The 22626-nt window shown below is 41.6% G+C and overlaps 1 protein-coding gene across 1 annotated transcript; it reads right to left on the reverse strand.

Moving 5' to 3' along the window:
- Window positions 1-7474: 7474 nt before the first annotated feature.
- LOC112265121 (potassium channel subfamily K member 6) lies at window positions 7475-22530 on the reverse strand. The gene is made up of 3 exons (XM_024442175.2): window positions 22048-22530; window positions 11064-11459; window positions 7475-8773 (listed from the first exon to the last, which is right to left on the reverse strand). The coding sequence occupies exons 1-3, from the start codon at window positions 22361-22363 to the stop codon at window positions 8541-8543; spliced, it is 945 nt and encodes a 314-aa protein (XP_024297943.1). The 5' UTR covers window positions 22364-22530; the 3' UTR covers window positions 7475-8540.
- Between the last annotated feature and the right edge of the window lie 96 nt (window positions 22531-22626).

Genomic DNA, 22626 nt, shown 5'->3' on the forward strand with positions numbered 1-22626 from the left:
GGATAAAGGGTTCTTTAATATGTCTAATATGGTATGGAACACGAATGTAGGGGGATGGTGTAACCTTGACCTGCTTTCATGGCTCTCTCGGGTGGTCTGATCAGCCACAAGGGGGTGCCATTTGAATAATGAATTTGTGGTCATGGGTAATACTGTCTAAAAAATAAATGAAAAGATTAAAAAGTTTTTTGAAATTTAATTTGTTTTTTAAAGGTACTTAATTATAGTGGAGTTTAATTAACCTATATAAAGACTTTAGAAATTGCCACCATAGACATGTTTTTCTAAAAAATAAAAAATAAATAAATAAAAAAATATAAAAAAAATCCATGAGTTTAGATAAAGCCAAACAGTGAGACATTTAGTTAAAATGTGGAAACATGGGAAAAGGCAGACAGAAGAGCCCTCCCCCGCACTGCAGAGACCTTGAAGGTTGGAGAGCAGAGAGGAGAAGTTTTAGAAGGGAGCCAGGACGAGCAAAGATAACAGAATGTGTAGATAACAGTCACTGAGTGGAGACAAAAGGGAGAATTGGACATGTGGAAAATTAAAGGGGCGCTCCTACATGATAATGTCAGAACAGAAGGATAATATACTAATCTTACCTAAGTCATTATTTAGAGTAGGTAAGGTTGTTACCTGGGCAGAGCCAGGTATCAAAAGGGGGATAGGTAAATTGTGGTCTAGGATAGGATGGGGCCTATTGGATAAGAAACTAATCATTTAAAAAAAATGTAGCTAAACAAATGGGCATAGAAGGTAAAGATATAATCAGATAAAACATATGAGAAACTGTTTGTTAACCAAGCCTGTATGTCCAGCATTTTATGCATTATAGGTGAACTACAGGTGAAGTCACTCAATCCAGTCCCAGAGGCTTGTTGGGGGGACCATACCAAGGTCTCCTGGTGACAGCTAGCTGAAAGAGCTACCCGGATTCATATCGCACGGCGGGAGGGTAAGACACATTTACACTGTCGAACAATAAACAGTGTTCGAGAGGAGAACTGGAATTAACAGAATTCCGGGGGCCATCTCTCGAATGAAGTAACCCTCCCTGTCCTGTCACCCCTGTTTTTGTTCATAGAAGTGAAGATGTGTCTGGCTCTTGCTAAGTGATGTGTTCTCGGGGAAAGGGTGGGGCTTCACATGGAAGCTGTTTGTCTGAGCTGTCTTATCGTGGGTGACATCCCAAATAACACAGCTCTGGACGAATCAGTGCCCGAAGCCTCAGCTGGTTTGACCACCCTGGCTCACGGGTTGACAGAAAACTCTGGGGTGGATACTTCTCTGATTAATTGGGTTTGATAGTATGTTCAGAAAATGGGGAAAATATTATGATCACTGTATTATGGGCTACATTCACCTGTGTGACTGTTTTAGTTTTATGGGGCTGTTGTCTAATTCCCTGTGGAGGCCTTATTTCCAGGACTCTGGAGAAATCGATGGAAATAGATGGTGATGTACCAGCGGATTCCAGGTTCTGACCCGTGGAGTGCTGAATGTATGTCTACAGAACAAGTGGACGAAAATTATAAATGAAATTATATTAAATTGGGAGGGTGTCCGTATGGGGATTACATGATAACCGACTTGGGACAGTTCTGGGATTGGAGAAGAGGGTATCCTTATAGCATAGGGGAAAACCTGGGAGCACTGTTGAACTTTGTAAAGGTGATGAAATCCTACTAACCATCAAAACTATTAAGCTCTCTGATGCAGACACTTACACCCTCGGACTACAAAGGACCGGGACAGACACGATGGGTGGGTTTTCTATTAAGGTGCTGCCAAAACCAGAGGTCCCAGACGAACCAGGGCCAGACACACTCCTCTACCACCCCTGGACCGAACCTGCCACCACTGTGTTAAAAATCCCATTCAGGTAATTAATGTTAGAGACTATTCAGCTATTGATCAATTAGACACTGAGACTGGTTTTGATGGTAGGGACAATTTGTGGCTGTCTTATATGAGGTATACAGCTAAGACCCTGAAAAGAAAGGACTGCATGAGTTACATGAAACATTGGTCATGCTAGACCTGTTCTGGCTACACACCCATTTGCTATAGGAGAAGGAGAGGGGTGGTTGTGTATTCTGAGAGGTTTTTACCAGGTTTAGCCCAATTCAACTCTCTGTTCCTCTTTGAGCCTTGTGTCTCCTACAGTACCTCCTCATCGGGCCCCTTGGGGTGTTGAGGCATATGGGGGCAATTACAGTTGCATCACGGGTACAGGTAATGGCATTGATTATGAGAGATTGCCTGAAGCTGATTGCAGTAGTAACATAGCCATTAATTCCACTTGGCCAGTTACAGGCCTAAACCAAACTAGTGGTCTGGCTGATGTGTGGTGGATCTGTGGACCCAAAAGAGTGCTGAGACCCATTCTTAGAGGAGACTGGCAAGGTACGTGTGCTCTGACCAGTTTGATAATTCCACTGACCATTGTTGATGTTACTGCTGAACAGCTGTTGGGTTCTGTATCCAGGGGACCTGAAAACATTCCATTCCATGGGAGACATAGACGTAGTGCTCCATGGACAGAGGATGTAGTTGACATACACACTAACCTGTTGGGAGTGCCAGTGGGGGTTCCTCATGAGTTTCAGGTCTTGGGTAGGAATGATGGATTATAGGTCCAGCCATAGTGGATGCAAGGCAGACTGCATGGATTCATTACATCTACTATGATCAACAGCGTTTTGTTAATTACCCCCGTGATGCACTCACTGGTATGTCTGAACAGTTTGAGGCCACATCTAGGGTTGCCAGACAGAATAGACTTGCTTTGGATATGCTTCTTGCCAGTCAGGGGGTCTGCAAGATGTTCGGTGAACAATGTTGCACGTAACACCAGTCCAGATGGTAGTATATCTAAGGCCCTTAGTGGGCTTGATGCACTTGATGCATTATCTGCTGAGATGAGGACCATGGCGGGGGTGGAGGAGTCTGGCCTGTTCTCTTGGGTGGGAGCCTGTTTTGGTAAGTACACTAGTATGGTGGTTACTGGATTTCTGACCCTAATTCTTGTATTTTTGTTATTGATGTGTTGTGCTGCTTGCATCATACCGTGTTTCAAGAAGTCTGTTACAGATGTGGTGAAGGCTTCAGGCATGATGATGCCTTTGCTTGATGCTCCAGTTGGAGATGCTGATACTGAAGCATGCTTTCAGGGGAGGATGAGACTGACTGAGGATGACCCATGGTATGCTGTGGGTGTAGTAGAATAAATCTTACACCACCACAGTTCCTTGTTATACATTTTTATGATAGGTTTTCTTTCCAGTATGTTTGTTCTCCCTGTTGTGAAGGTTTCGAGTCCCTGGGTGGCATGAAGCCCAACTGGTGCAGGATAGGAGTAGATGAGGACCAGATGGTTTATAATAATGCTTTGCTCTGCTTTACTCTGTTTTCCATGACCAAAGTTTTATCCTGTATCTTACATGTCAATAAACAAAGTGTTATCCTGTTTTTGCTAAGTGACACCCTTGTGGGTGTCAAAAGGGGGACTTAAATTTCACACCATTTTCTTTTGTTCTGTTTTTGAATGAGCTGTTCTCTTTTGACATGAAGGTATTTTAAACTTTGTGACTGTTATATGATTCATTGCTGAATTTTTGTTCACACCCTTGGGGGTGTGAAAAAGAGGGATTATTGGATCCTGTGTTTTACATTATAGCCATTACCATATATATGATTGAATATTATCTGCTGTTGGCTTGTGTTGATGTATGTAAGTGGTATGCAACATAGCTGACTTGAAACATTGTTAAGAGTGTCAGGGCCAGGGGACTTTCTCATGCTGAAAAAAAAAAATAATAATAATAATACAGAAGGGAGGGCACATTCAGAGCGTGGGGTTGCGAGAACAAGCGGTCTTTTGTTAGATAACAGGAGCCAGGTGCAAGATAACGGTATGGAGCATGAGAGCCTGGCTGCAACTTCTCTTATGACATTCCAGAATCGTATTGCCATTGATATGTTACTCTCTGAGAAGGGCGGAGTTTGCTCTATGTTTGGTGACCAGTGTTGTACTTTCATCCCTAATAACACAGCCTCGGATGGTAGCTTGACCATAGCTCTGGAAGGTCTGCGGACGCTTAATGGTAAAATGAAATCTCATTCAGGGATTGATACCTCGATGTGGGACTCCTGGATGAGTGCGTTTGGTAAATATAAAACCCTGGTGTCCTCCATTTTGGTATCCATTTCGGTGTTCGCTGCCATTTTAGTTCTCTGTGGATGCTGTTACATTCCATGCATCCATTCCCTTACCACTAGGGTTATCTCTAGAGCCATTGACCCTTCCTCCCCTTCCCAGATGTTTCCTCTGCTGGATAAAGACCTACTTGAATTCGAGGATGAGGAGGAGAGTGCCTATTAGGTTTACATATATCTGCTGTTGCCTGATGGGGATGTATGTATGTGTTATGCAAGTGGATCATTCCGCCTGACTTGCCTAGTTTAATTCACATCTCTTTGGAGATGTGAAGAGAGGGAATCACAACTTTTTCCTGCGGGAAAAAGTTGGCTTATGTAGACAAGCATTTTACTTTTATTTTGAGCTGTTGTTCTCCGCTCTGTTAAATGAGGGTTGTAAGTTCCTAGGTGGCTGGTAGCCAACTTAGTACATAGTGGGATGTAATGGAGAACATGATGGTAATACATATATATCTATTTCTGTTTAATACCGTGCCTTATTTCATAGTCCCCTTGGGAGAAGTTTCTCTTTGTGTCTGAATCTAGTTAGTTGTGTCACGTCTCTGGTGAGACGTGAAGAGAGGGTTTTGTAGAGAAATGCTATTTCTTATACAGGTGACCAAACTATTGTTAATACAGGGCTACAACTCAAAGTAAAGCCTGTGGGGTCCCCTACAGGATAGCTCCCGCATTACACTAATTGCCAAAACCAGCGCACACACACATAATCTCCTTTGTAGCTGAACATTGTGTGCCCGAAGAGGATTCTACGATGACGGACAGACAACTGAGCCAATGGCGGAAGACTACAGACTACACCCCAGCTGAACCAATCCAAAGATCCGATCTTCCAGAATCAACCTACTTTCTGTTCTATATATAAGTGGTGTATTGATTGTAACGGTCTCTTTGCCTGCAGTTCCGTACGAACCAGCGGAGGAGCCGTAATTACGCTGTTCTAGATATCTTCACTCTGAATAAACTGTCGCTTGTCATACAATTTACCACCTTGTCTGAATCGATCCTTGACCGACTCGCCCGTCTACATATCTAATTTCTAACATTCCATTTTGACCTTGCAAACAGTGTCGACAGAGAGGGGAAAAAACTGCTCAATTTGAAGACACCTTTCAGTCATGCGAATAGACAAATTGTAATTATCACAAAAATATTCAACATGATTTTTTACTCCTTATCCCAGGATAGACCAGGCTACTTTGCTTTAGAGATTAAACCAGACCCATTAAGATGGAGATGGAACCAGACTCATGTCAGACGCTCACTCACTCACCCCACCCATTGGTCCAAGGCCAAAATCCATGTTTTTTCCACTACTTTCAATTATCTGCCTTACAATCCTCATGAGCCTCATATGGAAGTGTTGCACCTTTTCTTTTTCAGGTCAACCAATACAAGAAACATTTTAATACAACGTTGCCTTTATGGCTCCATTTTACATACAGTTGAAGTTAGAACTTTACATACATGTAGGTTGGAATCATTAAAACTCGTTTTTCAACCACTCCACAAATGTCTTGTTAACAAACTATAGTTTTGGCAAGTCGGTTAGGACATCTACTTTGTGCATGACACAAGTCATTTTCCCAACAATTGTTTACAGAATATTTCACTTAATTCACTGTATCACAATTCCAGTGGGTCAGAAGTTTACAAACACTAAGCTGACTGTGCCTTTCAACAGCTTGGAAAATTCCAGAAAATGTCATGGCTTTAGAAGCTTCTGATAGGCTAATTGACATAATTTGAGTCAATTGGAGGTGTATCTGTGGATGTATTTCAAGGCCTACCTTCAAACTCAGTGCCTCTTTGCTTGACATCATGGGAAAATCAAAAGAAATCAGCAAAGAACTCAGAAAAAAAATGGTAGACCACAAGTCTGGTTCATTCATTTCCAAATGCCTAAAGGTACCACGTTCATCTGTACAAACAATAGTATGCAAGTATAAACACCATGGGACCACGCTGCCGTCATACTGCTCAGGAAGGAGATGCGTTCTGTCTCCTAGAGATGAACGTACTTTGGTGTGAAGAGTGCAAATCAATCCCAGAACAACAGCAAAGGACCTTGTGAAGATGCTGGAGGAAACCGGTACAAAAGTATCAATACCCACAGTAAAACAAGTCCTATACTGACATAACCTGAAAGGCCGCTCAGCAAGGAAGAAGCCACTGCTCCAAAACCGCCATAAAAAGCCAGATTACAGTTTGCAACTGCACATGAGGACAAAGATCGTACCTTTTGGAGAAATGTCCTCTGGTCTGATGAAACCAAAATAGAACAGACTATCGTTATGTTTGGAGGAAAAAGGGGGAGGCTTGCAAGCCGAAGAACACCTTCCCAACCGTGAAGCATGGGGGTGGCAGCAACATGTTGTGGGGGTCCTTTGCTGCGGGAGGGACTGGTGCACATCACAAAATAGATGGCATCATAAGGGAAAATTGTAGATATATTGAAGCAACATCAAGACATCAGTCAGGAAGTTAAAGCTTGGTCGCAAAGGGGTCTTCCAAATGGACAATGACCCCAAGCATACTTCCAAAGTTGTGGCAAAATGGTTTAAGGACAACAAAGTCAAGGTATTGGAGTGGCCATCACAAAGCCCTAACCTCAGTCCCATAGAACATTTGTGGGCAGAACTGAAAAAGCTTGTCTGAGCAAAGAGGCCTACAAACCTGATTCAGTTACACCAGCTCTGTCAGGAGGAATGGGCCAAAATTCACCACAACTTATTGTGGGAAGCTTGTGGAAGGCTACCCAAAATATTTGACCCAAGTTAAAAAATTTAAAGGAAATGCCACCAAATACTAATTGAGTGCATGTAAACTTCTGACCCACTGGGAATGTGATGAAAGAAATAAAAGCTGAAATAAATCTCTACTATTCTGACATTTCACATTTCAAAGTGGTGATCCTAACTGACCTAAGACAGGGAATTTTTACTAGGATTAAATGTCAGGAATTGTGAAAAACAGTCTAAATGTAGTTGGCTAAGGTGTATGTAAACTTCCACCTTCAACTGTATGTTCTGGTCTTGTGTAGATATTACAGATAATACAGTCCCATACTGTTATCATATCTAAGTGTGTTGGAATTCAAATGTCACAACCTCCAACATTTATGTCTGTTGGGAAACAGTAGTATGGGCACTCCAACATTATTCCCCTGGTTTAATGAACTGTCCAATTACAGATTCAGGAATGTGGTGTGGCATGTAGTCCACTATTACTGAAGCATGACACTTGATATTAATGAAAAAACAAGAGTGAATTTAGTTGAGTAATTTTGTTATTACATTGGTTAAAATTATTACATTTATAAGTTACCCACTTCAATGTGATAATCAATGGATAATGTAATAATTTCATTATGCACAAAAACTAGCATTTTAAACATTGGCAATCTACATTATCGGCATTTATTAAATTATAAATGAAAAAGCTATTACATTATTGGCTGTTTTTACATTGTCCAGCTTGAACAATGTAGCAACTGACAAACTTCATATGCTAAAGTACATACTTTCACAATGACAGAAAATCCTAATATTTAACTATAGTCAACTACACATCAGAACACAGATACTTAGTTTTTATTTCCAATCCTTTTATTCCCTAAATTTGTTATCCTTCAGATGATATACTTAATGTATTTGAAACACATGATCATGTTACACAACAGGCAAAAACAAAGCCATAGGGGTCCTGGGAATGTGCTCCATCATATGACTCAAGACAAAGTCTCAAGCAATTGCTTTTTCACTTAATTATTGGGGAGGGGCAACAAACTCTTTCAAAGATGGCCACTATAATGAGTTTGTTTGATTTTGAAACATCCAATATTTCTGTACGACCTTCCTTGATCAACTCTGACCTAAAACCACAAAAGTGTACATGAAAATACATCCACAAGAAAATATCAGTATATGATAAACATACATACACACATACATATACATATATATATTGGTCTGAAACAACATCAAAAAGTGACAAATAATCCTCATCAGTCCCAACCAGATGTGTTCTCTACAGGTTATGGAACAACAACCTTCTCCCACCTTGACGAACAACCCCTGCCAAGTGTTAACTGGGTGCACTGGGACATCTGTAGAGTTCTGTTTCTTTTTGGTTCAGTTGAGCTGTCGTAGCAGGAAGGTCTGACCTGAGCCGTGAGTTGCCTCACAGCAGTAACGATAGTCTTTGGTGCCTAAGTATGGTCAGGTTTTCAACTCATCCCGTGTTGCTGTAAAACAGTGACTGTTTAGCTGTTTCACCTGACTTATGTAAAGGAGAACGGTCCAGAGTGGAGTGAGTCCTTATCGGTTGATGGTGTTATAGGAGGTCTGGGAGGCTGGATCCAGGGGCTTGGCCGAGGCCTCTGCCTCATGCTGGTCCTCAGGGTCGGCCTCGATAATGGGCTCCTTATCCTCCTCTGTATCCTCGTCACAGTGGGGGAGCTGGAAGAAAGAAGTCAGGCCATGCAGGTCGGCCATCCGGTGGAAGGCACGCAGGACCAGGTACATCATCATCAGCCCGAGAAACAGGTACACTGCAGAGGACAGAGAGTACAACATTAATTCAACATCAGCTCCTTGAGCTGTGGGAAGAAGCATTATACATGGACATAAGTCACTTGTCTCACAAAGCACAAACTCACCACACTGGTGTGCTCATGGTGCATTCCTGATGGACAAGGCGGCCAACTGTTCAACAGGCTTCCTCACGATATAGTTATGATTTTATGCCATATCATGGTTCATTTGTTTCAGTGCAGGTCAATAAGCAGAGTAGACTTACACCTCCCTTGTGACTTAAATTCTGTCATGCCATGTGGGATAGATATATATATATATTTGTAAATACTTTTTCCTCCCCAATTTCGAGATATCCAAATTGGTTGTTATTGTCTTGTCCGATTGCTGCAACTCCCATACGGACTTGGGAGAGTAGAAAGTCGAGAGCAATGCGTCCTCTAAAACACGACCCTGCCAAGACGCACTGCTTCTTGACACAATGCTTGCTTAACCCGGAAGCCAGCCGCACCAATGTGTCGGAGGAAACACCATACAACTGGTGACCGAAGTCAGAGTGCATGCGCCTGGCCCACGACAAGGAGTTGTTAGAGAGCGATGGGACAAGGACAACCCGGACGACGGGTTGTGCGCCGCCTCAATGGTCTCCCGGTCGTGGCCGGCTGTGACACAGCCTGGGATCGAGCCCGGGTCTGTAGTGATGCCTCTAGCACTGGGTTGCAGTGCCTTAGACCGCTGCGCCACTCGGGAGGCTTTGTAGGGTATTGACAGGAAAAGTGTATTCCGATATGAACAAAACAACCTATTTTCTAGTAGTTGCTAATCCTCCTAGGAAACGAGAACAACCAATCAGGAGGATCTGGCATACATAGTCAGGGCCCTATGTTTTGGTTGATCATGTCAGATGACAAGAGAATTACACCCAAAATTAAAGCAATCGTCTGAGGATGGTGCTGGACCATATGACATAAAAAAAAGGGAACGAACAAGCTTTAAATAAAAGTTAAAATCCAGGTCATGTGACATGATCAACCAAAACACAGTGCCCTAAAACAAGGCAACAAGTTGCATATTGAAACAACGTACGTGCGGGCGGACCCCGAGACAACGCCACAGAGCCAGCCACCACAATGGCAGTACAACAAACAACTAGGCTCTAAACAGTGAGGTTATTTTGAGAGAGAATAACAGGGTAATTCAATTATACCTTAAACTGAAAGCATGACTCTGATAAAATGTCATGTGACAATATGAAATCCCTCCCAGTGCAAGTGGGGTAGATGGTGGTGTGGTCTCGTTATCTCCCTACTGCAACATGTCCTTAAGATGAGCGCAATCACACCACACATTGCACTCTTCCCAAAACAAGAAGCCCACTTCAAATTCACACATGGAGTATACCAACCAAATCACAGACATTGTGAGATACATGGAGGGGGCAGTGGCGCGACACCGTTTAGTTTCCTCCTGAAAACCACAAGAGGGCCTCCTCAGACTTTTACAAATATATTCAAAAACGATAAACCGTACTGCATCTATGCAGTATCAGAATTACATGTCTATGGTCAACACAGGGATAAGGAATGCATACATCAGCTGAGCCAGGTTAAAAATCGGGAAAGTCACGCCAAGTCATCATTCTGAACTAATATCTCCTGACATTTGGCCCATAAGAAGTCTAGACACTGAGCACAATGTAGAGCAGAGGTGTCCTGTCCTTTCTCCTCTTCAAATGAGGGGTATGTCAAATAGATCTTACAATAAGCACATTTAAAAAACTAGAACAAAACAGCATTTAGTAGTTCTTAAATCGCTTCCTTGGACGTTATGGACCCTTTTGACCGGAATGCACTACCTGAGGGGAGGAGAAGCACTCAGGAGGCGCCATTTCTCACATCCGAGACGTGAACGTGTCTGAGGTCTCATTGAGACAAAGGACCATATTCCACCAGAGGGCCTAGCTATCTCAGTGCTGGAGAGGTGGTGTTGGGCCGAGCGTCTCCCACTTCACGTCAGGTGTCTGCACATGGTCAAAACTGTCAAGTCCACTTATTCCTATACAAATCCCTGTGCTTAAAACATTGATGCAAACTCCACCCAATCATTCCCATCACTGTTCACACTATTATTTCCTTGTTTTCTATTCATAGGAAAGAGACTTCAGGGCAAACAATTCTAACACGACATCGTGAACACAAATATTTAAGTTGAATGTGTAATGAGTATCACAGAATTTATATGACATCAGCCTGAGCAGTGTCAGTGTGCCACGCCCTGTTGTCAAACACAGACTAGTTCATGACTCACCCATCACAGAGATCTTATAGAGCGACCTGAACTTCTGTCCGGGCTTCTCGCCGGGCACGTAGTCGCCCAGGCCGATGGTACACAGCGTGATGAAGCAGAAGTATATGGCGTCCAGGAAGGACCAGGTGTCCTCGATGTGGCTGAAAACCACGGCGGGTACCACGAAGAATCCCAGTACCACCAGCAGCAGCAGGATTGCAAAGTGGACGGCAGTGGCGGCGAGAGGGTCCAGGCCGATCCTCTGGCGGCACATGTCGATGGGCCCGTAGGTCACCGGGTGCATGAGCCTCTGGACGCAGGCGGTGAGCACCAGCATGGTGAAGGGCACTCCCAGCAGGGCATAGAAGATGGAGAAGGCTTTGCCGGTGTCCGACAGGGGCGTAGTGTGCCCATATCCTGGGGAGGGTGAGAGAAAGTATGAGAGAGAGAAAAAAAAAGAGCGAGAGAAAGTGTAGAAGTTATTAGGATCCCATACAAGCAAACACAACATAATAGCAGATAACATGCCATTGCCTGAGGTTACTGATCTCACAATCCAACCAATTAAAGCTATGATGGGAACAAGTCGGTTAACATTGAACAAAATCAAACACAATCCATGATAGAATCCGCAAACAATCAAAAGGTGAACCAGTAATAAGCTGAAACTTTATTAAAGTAGGCTACCTAAGGGCTGATTTTCTTCATTTAAAGAATAGCCTGTTTTGAATAATCTGAAAAGTGTGACTCACTCACCCCTCTCAAATGTTAATTTGTCTAATAAGCTAAGCTACCTCCCTTTTCCAACCAAAAAAAAAAGAGACATTCTAGAAAGTCCTCTCACTCAACAAAAACGAGCTGATCGTGGACTACAGGAGACAGCAGGAGAGTGAGCAAGCCCCCATCCAGACCGGATGGAAGAAGAAATTTGACGAACTGACTTGTTGGAAAGATGGCACCCTATGACGGTGCCACTTTAAAAGTCACTGAGCTCTTCAGTAAGGCCATTCTACTGGCAATGTTTGTCTATGGAGATTGAATGGCTGTGTGCGTGGTTTTAATACACCCATCAGCAAAGGGTGTGGCTGAAATATCTGAATCCACTCATTTGAAGGTGTCCACATATAAAAAAATATAACACAACATGTAAAGTGTTGGTCCCATGAAGAAAGTAAAAGTGCAATATGTGCCATGTAAGAAAGCTAACGTTTCAGTTCCTTGCTCAGAACATGAGAACATATGAAAGCTGGTGGTTCCTTTTAACATGAGTCTTCAATATTCCCAGGTAAGAAGTTTTAGGTTGTAGTTATTATAGGAATTATAGGACTATTTCCCTCTATTTCATTTGTATGTCATTAACCTTTGACTATTGGATGTTCTTATAGGACTTTAGTATTGCCAGTGTAACAGTATAGCTTCCGTCCCTCTAGTTAGCGCGCGCTAACTAGCTAGCCATTTCACTTCGGTTACACCAGCCTCATCTCGGGAGTTGATAGGCTTGAAGTCCTAAACAGCGCAATGCTTGACGCACAACGAAGAGCTGCTGGCAAAACGCACAAAAGTGCTGTTTGAATGAATGTTTACGCGTCTGCTTCTGCCTACCACCGCTCAGTCAGATACTTGTATGCTCAGTCAGATTATATGCAACCGCAGGACACGCTAGATAATATCTAGTAATATCATCAACCATGTGTAGTTAACTAGTGATTCTGATTGATTATGATATGCCCGCAACATGATATAAGATAAGTTTAATGCTAGCTAGCAATTTACCTTGGCTTACTGCATTCGCGTAACATGCAGTCTCATTGTGGAGTGCAACGAGAGAGAGGCAGGTCGTTATTGCGTTGGACTAGTTAACTGTAAGGTTGCACTACCCTCTCCAGAGGGTAGTGAGGTCTGCACAACGCTTCACCGGGGGCAAACTACCTGCCCTCCAGGACACCTACACCACCTGATGTCACAGGAAGGCCATAAAGATCATCAAGGACAACAACCACACGAGCCACTGCCTGTTCACCCGCTATCATCCAGAAGGCGAGATCAGTACAGGTGCATCAAAGTAGGGGCCGAGAGACTGAAAAACAGCTATCTCAAGGCCATCGGACTGTTAAACAGTCACCACTAACATTGAGTGGCTGCTGCCAACATACTGACTCAACTCCAGCCACTTTATTAATGGAAAAATTGATGTAAAAAAGGTATCACTAGCCACTTAATATAATGTTTACATACCCTACATTACTCATCTCATATGTATATACTGTACTCGATACCATCTACTGCATCTTGCCTATGCCGTTCTGTACCATCACTCACTCATGTATCTTTATATGCATATTCTTCATCCCTTTTCACTTGTGTGTATAAGGTAGTTGTGAAATTGTTAGGTTAGATTACTCATTGGTTATTACTGCATTGTCGGAACGAGAAGCACAAGCATTTCGCTACACTCGCATTAACATCTGCTAACCACGTGTATGTGACAAATAAAATTGGATTTGTCCAGGATCAGCTCCTTCAATTTGTTGATGTTGAGGGAGAGGTTATTTTCCTGGCACCACTCCGCCAAGGACCTCCCTGTAGGCCGTCGTCTGAAGGACAAAAAAAGTTAACATTATGCCTTCTCATTGCAGGTCGCTGTACTCATATGCAGGAGTACTATCGCCTTATGGTGAGGATAGCCGAGTTGCAAGCCCGGCTTCAGACACAATCATTAGGTGAGGGCAATTTAAGTGTAGGAAAGAATGACACAGCATCTTTGCCACCAGGAAATAAAGGTAGTAGTGTTAATAAGGCTGGGCGTGCCGCTAGTGACCCACCTCGACAACATCCTGTGAAATTGCAGAGCGCGAATTTCAATATACAAAAGTCGTAATATTAAACATGCATGAAAATACAAGTGTCTTACATTGTTTAAAAGCTTAACTTCTTGTTAATCCAACAGTTTTGTCAGATTTCAAAAAGGCTTTACGGTGAAAGCATACCATGCGATTATCTGAGGACAGCGCCCCGCAATACAAAATCATTAAAAACATTTTCCAAACCAGCAGAGGCGTCACAAAAGTCAGAAATAGCAATAAAATAAATCACTTACCTTTGAAGATCTTCCGCTGTTTGCAATCCCAAGGGTCCCAGGTACACAACAAATGGTTGTTTTGTTCGATAAAGTCCTTCTTTATATCCCAAAAAAGTCAGTTTAGTCGGCGCGTTTGATTCAGTAATCCACCTATTCCACTAGTTTAACACGCATACAAAGGAATCACAAACGTTAAGAATAAACTTCATCCAAACAAGTCAAACAATGATTCTAATCAGGTACCCTAATATGTAAATAAACAATACAATTTAAGACGGAATGTAGTATGTTCAATACCGTAGATAAAAAAAACGAGGTGCGCACCCTCATCCACACACGCCACAAGACTACAGTCAAAATTAGAGCCACCTTGAAAAACTACAAATTCTAGCTAATTTTTCAAAAAACAAGCCCGAAACCCTTTCTAAACACTTGACATCTAGTGGAAGTCATAGGAACTGCAATCTGGGAGGATTTCCTTTGAATTTCCCATAGACAGGTATTTTCAATGGGTGGTGTCATCAACAACAACAAAATTCCAGATGGATTCTCCTCGGGTCTTTGCCTGCCATATCAGTTCTGTTATACTCACAGACATTTTAAGTTTTATAAACTTCAGAGTGTTTTCTATCCAATAATATCAATTATATGCATATCCTAGCTTCTGGGCCTGAGTAACAGGTAGTTTACTTTGGGCACGTCAGTCATCCAAACTTCCGAATACTGCCCCCTAGCCTTAAGAGGTTTTTAATCCTCCTGCACAGTCTTAGCAGCCGGACAATTTTCTCAAGGCTTCTGGAAAGAAATGCTGTCGGCATGATCAACCGGTGTCACTCATTCAGCCGATAGAAACTGTCAACCGGTATTCACCACTAAGCAACGAATTTGAGTCAAATTGAGACAAAGAATTTGAGACAAATTGAAAACCCTAGGTCATTGGCGACTCCATTACCCGCAATATTAGACTTAAAAATAATCATCCAGTGATCATACATTGTTTACCAGGGGGCAGAGTTAATGACACAAAGTCTAATCTGAAGATGGTGCTGGCTGAGGCTAATACTGGTGAGTGTAGAAAGTATAGAGATATTGTTATCCACGTCGGCACCAACGATGTTGGGATGAAACAGTCAGAGGCCCTAAGTGCAAAATAGCTTCAGCGAGTAGCTTTGCTAGAAAGACGTTTTGGCATCGAGTAATTGTCTCTGGCTCCCTCCCAGTTACGGAGAGCTCTACAGAAGACTTGCACAACTTAATCACGGGTTGAGAACTGTCTCCCAAAAGATTGAATTTGTAGATAATTGGGCCCTCTTTCTTGGGACTCATGCAGTGGTGGAAAAAGTAGCCAATTGTCATACTTGAGTAAAAGTTTTTTTTAAATACCTTAATATAACATGACTCAAGTCACCCAGTTAAATACTACTTGAGTAAAAGGTCTAAAAGTATCAAAAGTAAATGTAATGGCTAAAATATCCTTAAGTATCACTAGTAATATTATAAATCATTTCAAATTCCTTATATTAAGCAAACCAGATGGCACTATTTTCTTGTTTTTATTTTAATTTACAGATAGCCAGGGGCACACTCCAACACTGGAGGGGTGATCTCATTTTATCTATCAACATAGACAGGGCTCTAACTCCTCTAGCTCGACAATGCGATAGCAAGCCTTAGTAGAGTTTACCATTAGCACAGCTCAGTTTTCCCCATCGAGACAGCGTCTGTGCCTCAATCTAGGTTGGGCAAAACTAAACATGGTGGTATTCGCTTTAGCAATCTCACTGGAATAAAGACCTCCTCCATTCCTCTCATTATTAAAAGAGATTGTGACATCTCACATCTCAAAATAGGACTACTTAATGTTTAGATACCTAATTTCCAAGGCAGTCATAGTCAATTAACTAATCACTGATCAAAAACTTGATGCCATTGGCCTGACTGAAACATGGCTTAGGCCTGATGAATATACTGTGTTAAATGAGGCCTCTCCTCCTGGTTACACTAGTGATCATATACCCCACACACACAAAGGCGGAGGTGTTGCTAACATTTATGAGCGCAAATTGACATTTACAACAACAACAAAAAAGACTGCGTTTTCTTCTTTTGAGTTTCTAGTCATGAAATCTATGCAGCCTACTCAATAAATTGTATAGCTACTGTTTACAGTCCTCCTGGGCTGTATACAGCATCCCTCACGGAGTTCCCTGAATTCCTATCGGAACTAGCAGTCATGGCAGATAATATTTACATGGAGAAGTCCAAAGACCCACTCCAAAAGTCTTTCAGGACATTCATCAACTCTGGATTAAAGAAGCCCTTTCAGACTCCCTCCACCTATCCAAGGATGTCGCAGTACAAACATCTGTTAACCCTTTAAACCCCAATAGAAATCTAGAATGCTGTCATAGATTACTGAGAATTTTCTAGATAAAACAAATTGTAGTAAATTTGACTAAATTACTCACTCAGAATGTATTGTAACAAAGTATAATATACTATTAACATAAATAAAAAAAATTAAATATTCTCTTCTTTTTTTTAACCAGAGGACAATATTCAGAAACTATTTCATAATCCACAAAGTAATTATTTGATTGTTACAGAAGTAAGAATTGTTGTCAATGTAAAAAAAAAAGCAAAAAACTATTCAGAGACTATTTCAAAATGTAGAGAACCTCTCTCAAAAAGATTTAGTACAAACCAGGCCTGACATAAAATGTAGAAATAGTAGCCTACTTTGACAACAATTCAGTGAATTGGATTTGGTGGCGGACAGGTTGGTGTTAAACACCAGATCTGAAAAAAAAATAAACAAACTCATACCACTTTTAAAAACAAGTCTAAAACCCCTGCCACTTTCACTTTAGGCCTAGGCTGGGCCTCCCATCATCTCCAACCCCTCTTCCTCCCTCCCTGCCTTCTGCTGCTGAGCCCAGACTCTACACATCATTTCACTCACTTTCACTGACCTAAGAGAAACAGACTGAGGGAGAGAGAGGAGCAGAGCAACCAATAGGATACAATTGTGGTCAGAAACGTCATCGCTCTCTCTCACACAGTCTCTCGACCATACACACTCGTCTTAATAATCACCTCTTAGGGGTTTCCATAATAAAATGTGTGATACAGTTACTCGCCTCCCACTCCACCCACCCGCACACATTATGATGCTGTACAGCACTTTCAAATCAACCAAAATGATTTATAAAACCCTTTAGTGGCCAGATTGCACACCACTAACTCAGAAACAAATGTACAGTGTGTCAGACTGATGGATAATCAGACAGGAGAGAGTACACAAAGACATTCATGAATATGTTCATAGATGGGTCAGATTATAACCATAAAGACTACATAGGGTTCGCACACTTCAAGACCCATGGTCAGATTACTTTCCATGGATGGTAAGTCAACGTATGTCACACAACAGTTTATAGATTCAACACAACCACAGTTTATTTATTTAGGATGTAGAAAATAAAAATGTTAAAAGACGACACTATGTGCAATTTAGCTAAACAGGTTTAGAATAATTCCTCATCTATTTTGATGGGCAAACAAAGTTAGCTGGTTGTCTTTGTAGGGAGGGAGCGAGATGATCCGGGAGTGTGACAGCGTTGTGAGCGAAGCACAATGTTGCCTCCAACTCTGGTTTTCTTGCCTGACAGGCAAACTACAGATGTTAGCTGCTTCGTTACAAAGCTAGGACAGTTTCGAAAATGAATCGCTTTGGTAGAAATAGGACAACAAAAGGAAACGTGTTAGCTGGCTATGTAAACAAATATCATTGCAACTCCACTGCACGGGCATCTACCCTAAAACTACAGATAAACTGTCAAATAATAGGAATGCGAGGCAATGTATAGCCTATAAATATCTATACCTTCCCCCCAAGTGAGGATGGCCTTCACTTCAGCAGTGATGCGTCATGAACTTCGAGGAAAACATCATGATCATTAGAAAACAAGATGAAGGACTCCTCTTAGTGTATGCATATTTCTCCAAAACTTAGTTGTACCGAGTCTGCACAGAACTGCCAGGACCACGGATCAATGGAGACAGTAGTTGTTTAAAAAATATATATATCCTGTATCTCGACACAGTAACCAAATACAGTCATGGCCTAGAAAACTTCCAGCTGTCTACTGGACGCTATTCCAACTAAACTACTGAAAGAGCTACTTCCTGTGCTTGGCACTCCTATGTTGAACACAATAAACGTCTCCCTATCATCCGGCTGTATACCAAGCTCACTAAAAGTGGCAGTAACAAAGCCTCTCCTGAAAAAAGCCAAACATTGACACAGAAGTTAAATCTCTCATTCCTTTCAAAAACTTTATTAGGAACACCGTTCCACAGGGATGTTGACCCATGTTGACTCCAATGCTTCCCAGTTGTGTCAAGTTGGCTGGATGTCCTTTGGGTGGTGGACCCATTCTTGATACACACAGGAAATGTGTGTGGAAAACCCCAGCAGCATTGCAGTTCTTGACACAAACCGGTGCGCCTGGTACCTACTACCATATCCCGTTCAAAGGCACTTAAATCTGAACTCATCATGAGGCCGCAGACGCTCACCCACACCCATATCCCCTACACATTGCTCGCAAAACATCTTAGTGACTCCCCCCTTGACAGTAGAGATTTTTTTTTTACATTTTAAAATTAACTTCATGCAATTCTACACATTTTGCAATGGGGCATAGAATAGATTAAGCAATGTTAAAACAAATTTCATGCAATTCTACTCATTTCGCCATGGGGTGGAGCGTCAAATTAGCGGTTTTACAGTTAATTTCCTGCAATTCCACACTAGTCAGTGTGGAGAGAAATTATATCTGAGTGAGACTAACTTACAAAATCAACAGGGGCCCCACGGCCAGTAATTCAACCATGATAACATCTATTAGATAGCTAAATTAGTTTAGCGGCTAGCAAAAAGATGTTAGCTGACATGGGCTAATTGACTCACTATCAGTGACTGAGTAAAACTGCTGATGCACAACCACATTTTGAAATTGTACCTTGTTTAGTGTAGTCAGTCTACTATTCTAACTTGCAACAACTTGTAAGTTGAGACCCTGAATGAGTCAGCGGAAATTGATCTGAGGGTCTTCAAAAGGAGGGCTGCCAGTTGCCCATCCCTGCTCTAATAACTAACCTTTACGGCAGGGGTGAGCAACTCCAGTCCTCGAGGGCCTGCTTGGTGTCACACTTTTAATCCATCCCTAGCAAACACAGCTGATTAATCAAATTGCATTCTGAACTGAAGATCATGATTAGGTGATTATTGGAGTCAGGTGTGTTAGCTGGGGAAAAACTGACACCAATCAGGCCCTCGAGGATTGGAATTACCCACCCCTTCTCTATACAGGATCGGTGTCCCCCCGTGGGACAGTTGAGCTAACGTAGGCTGATGTGATTAGCATGAGGTTGTAAGTAGAGGTCGACCGATTATGAATTTTCAAAGCCGATTCCGATTATTGGTGGACCAAAAAAGCCGATACTGATTAATCGGCTGATTTTTTAAAAATGTATTTGTAATAATGACAATTACAACAATACTGAATTAACACTTATTTTAACTTAATACATCAATAAAATCAATTTAGCCAAAAAATAAATAATGAAACATGTTCAATTTGGTTTAAATAATTCAAAAACAAAGTGTTGGAGAAGAAAGTAAAAGTGCATTATGTGCCATGTAAGAAAGCTAACATTTAAGTTCCTTGCTCAGAACATGAGAACATATGAAAACTGGCAATTCCTTTTAACATGAGTCTTCAATATTCCCAGGTAAGAAGTTTTAGGTTGTAGTTATGAATTATAGGACTATTTATCTCTATACCATTTGTATTTCATTAACCTTTGACCATTGGATGTTCTTATAGGCACTTTAGTATTGCCAGTGTAACAGTATTGCTTCCGTCCCTCTCCATGCTCCTACCTGGGCTTGAAGCAGCGTTACCCATGCAGCGCAAGGGGAATAACTACTCCAAGGCTCAGAGTGAGTGACGTTTGAAACACTATTAGTGCGCACCCCGCGAACTAGCTAGCCATTTCACATCAGTTACACCAGCCTAATCTCGGGAGTTGATAGGCTTGAAGTCATAAACAGCGCTGTGCTTAGAAAGAGCTGCTGGCAAAACGCACGAAAGTGCTGTTTGAATGAATGCTTATGAGCCTGCTGCTGCCTACCACCGCTCAGTCAGACTGCCCTATCAAATCATATACTTAATTATAACATAATAACACACAGAAATACGAGCCTTAGGTCATTATAATATGGTCGAATCCGGAAACTATCATCTTGAAAACAAGTCGTTTATTCTTTCAGTGAAATACGGAACCGTTCCGTATTTTATCTAACGAGTGGCATCCATAAGTCTAAATATTCCTGTTACATTGCACAACCTTCAATGTTATATCATAATTACGTACAATTCTGGCAAATTAGGCGGCCCAAACTGTTGCATATACACTCACTCTGCGTGCAATGAACGCAAGAGAAGTGACACAATTTCACCTGGTTAATATTGCCTGCTAACCTGGATTTCTTTTAGCTAAATATGCAGGTTTAAAAATATATACTTCTGTGTATTGATTTTAAGAAAGGCATTGATGTTCATGGTTAGGTACACATTGGAGCAACGATACGCACCGCATCGATTATATGCAATGCAGGACATGCTAGATAAACTAGTAATATCATCAACCATGTGTTGTTAACTAGTGATTATGATTGATTGTTTTTTATAAGTTTAATGCTAGCTAGCAACTTACCTTGGCTTCTACTGCATTCGCGTAACAGGCAGTCTCCTCGTGGAGTGCAATGGAACCAGGTGGTTAGAGCATTGGACTAGTTAACTAAGGTTGCAAGATTGAATCCCCCGAGCAGACAAGGTAAAAATCTGTAATTCTGCCCCTGAGCAAGGCAGTTAACCCACCGTTCCTAGGCAGTCATTGAAAATAAGGATGTGTTCCTAACTGACTTGCCTAGTTAAATAAAGATTAAATAAAAGGTGTAAAAAATTATATATATATATTTTTTAAATTGGCCAAATCGGTGTCCAAAAATACAGATTTCCGATTGTTATGAAAACTTGAAATCGGCCCTAATTAATTTGGCCATTCCGATTAATCGGTCGACCTCTGGTTGTAAGTAACAAAAAAAAATTCACAGGACAGAGACTGATATGGGCAGAAAGCTTAAATTCTTGTTAATCTAACTGCACGGTCCAATTTACAGTAGCAGTGAAAGAATACCATAATATTTGAGGAGTGCGCACAATTATGAAATTGAAAATGTATTAATAAACCAATTAGGCATGTCTTGATACAATATTCTGAACAGATATGCAATGGTTCATTGGATCAGTCAAAAGCTGCCATCTAGTGGCCAAACCCTAAATTGCACCTGGGCTAGAATAATACATTATGGCCTCTTGCATTTCAAAGATGGTAAAAAGAGTAAAACGCATGTTTTTTCTTTGTATTATCTTTCACCACATCTAATGTGTTATTCTCCTAGATTAATTTCACATTTCCACAAACTTCAACATGTTTCCTTTAAAATGGTATCAAGAATATGCATATCCTTGCTTCAGGTCCTGAGCTACAGGCAGTTAGATTTGGGTATGTCATTTTCAGCGAAAATGGAAAGAAAGGGTCCGATCCTTATTAACGCACTGATACTGGGGCAAGGCTACCTGAAAATCACAAGGGCCCATTGATGCGTGGTATGTTTTGGTCACGGAATACAAAAAAAAAAAGCCCAGTTGGAACTGCAATTGTAATCTATAAACAATCGGTGTTTCCTTGAGTATCTTGCAATATTAGCACTTAAATGGTTTAGAATTGTCTTATATGGACCAACCGAAACGATGTACGCCTAACAAAGACAAGTATAGGCTATTTACTTACCGACTGTCGTTACTAAAGTGTTGGCGAAGAACAAAGAGGAAGCCAAGTCCCAATTTGAACTCGCAGAAGAATTCGGAAGGATAGATATTCCATACTTATTGGCTTGTAAAACTTTCTCCAAAAAGTTTTCAAGTGATGTTGCATTGACGCAACTTTGGTTGAGAAACTCTTCTTTCAGGACTTGTATGTCACTTTTTAGTTTGTCCTCCACCGGCCGTTCGATGGTGGAGAAAACGAGCGCTCCGAGCAACAGATAAGCAACATAGAACAGTATAAAACCTGTAAGCAGTATCCAAGATTTGTACCCCGAAGACATTTCCCCCTTTTTCTGCTTGCAATGTCATCTGCCAAACTGTTACTTTGTAGCCTACTTCCGTGGCCCCGTCTCCTCAAGTTAAGTTTAGGCTGTCCTCCGCCCCACTGGTACAAGTTTGACAGGGGTGTGTTCAAACGCCTAGAACTCTGCAGATAATCATTTTGAGAGTACACTGCTCCCTGCCGTTCCTAATGATAACCGCATGTTCTTGGTCTTTTACGTTGTATTTCGATGTCAACGTTTCAATCCTCTGAATAAGCCCC

This window comes from Oncorhynchus tshawytscha, linkage group LG13 (assembly GCF_018296145.1).
Source record: "Oncorhynchus tshawytscha isolate Ot180627B linkage group LG13, Otsh_v2.0, whole genome shotgun sequence".
NCBI lineage: Eukaryota > Metazoa > Chordata > Actinopteri > Salmoniformes > Salmonidae > Oncorhynchus > Oncorhynchus tshawytscha.

What these genes read in the sequence shown, in the direction of transcription:
- LOC112265121 (XM_024442175.2), bottom strand. Translation starts at nt 22,363, where the DNA reads ATGTCTTCGGGGTACAAATCTTGGATACTGCTTACAGGTTTTATACTG. An exon ending in CACTTTAGTAACGACAGTCG is followed by an intron (nt 11,460 to 22,047) that starts GTAAGTAAATAG and finishes CACCCTCCCCAG; the next exon opens with GATATGGGCACACTACGCCC. An exon ending in CTATAAGATCTCTGTGATGG is followed by an intron (nt 8,774 to 11,063) that starts GTGAGTCATGAA and finishes TGTCCTCTGCAG; the next exon opens with TGTACCTGTTTCTCGGGCTG.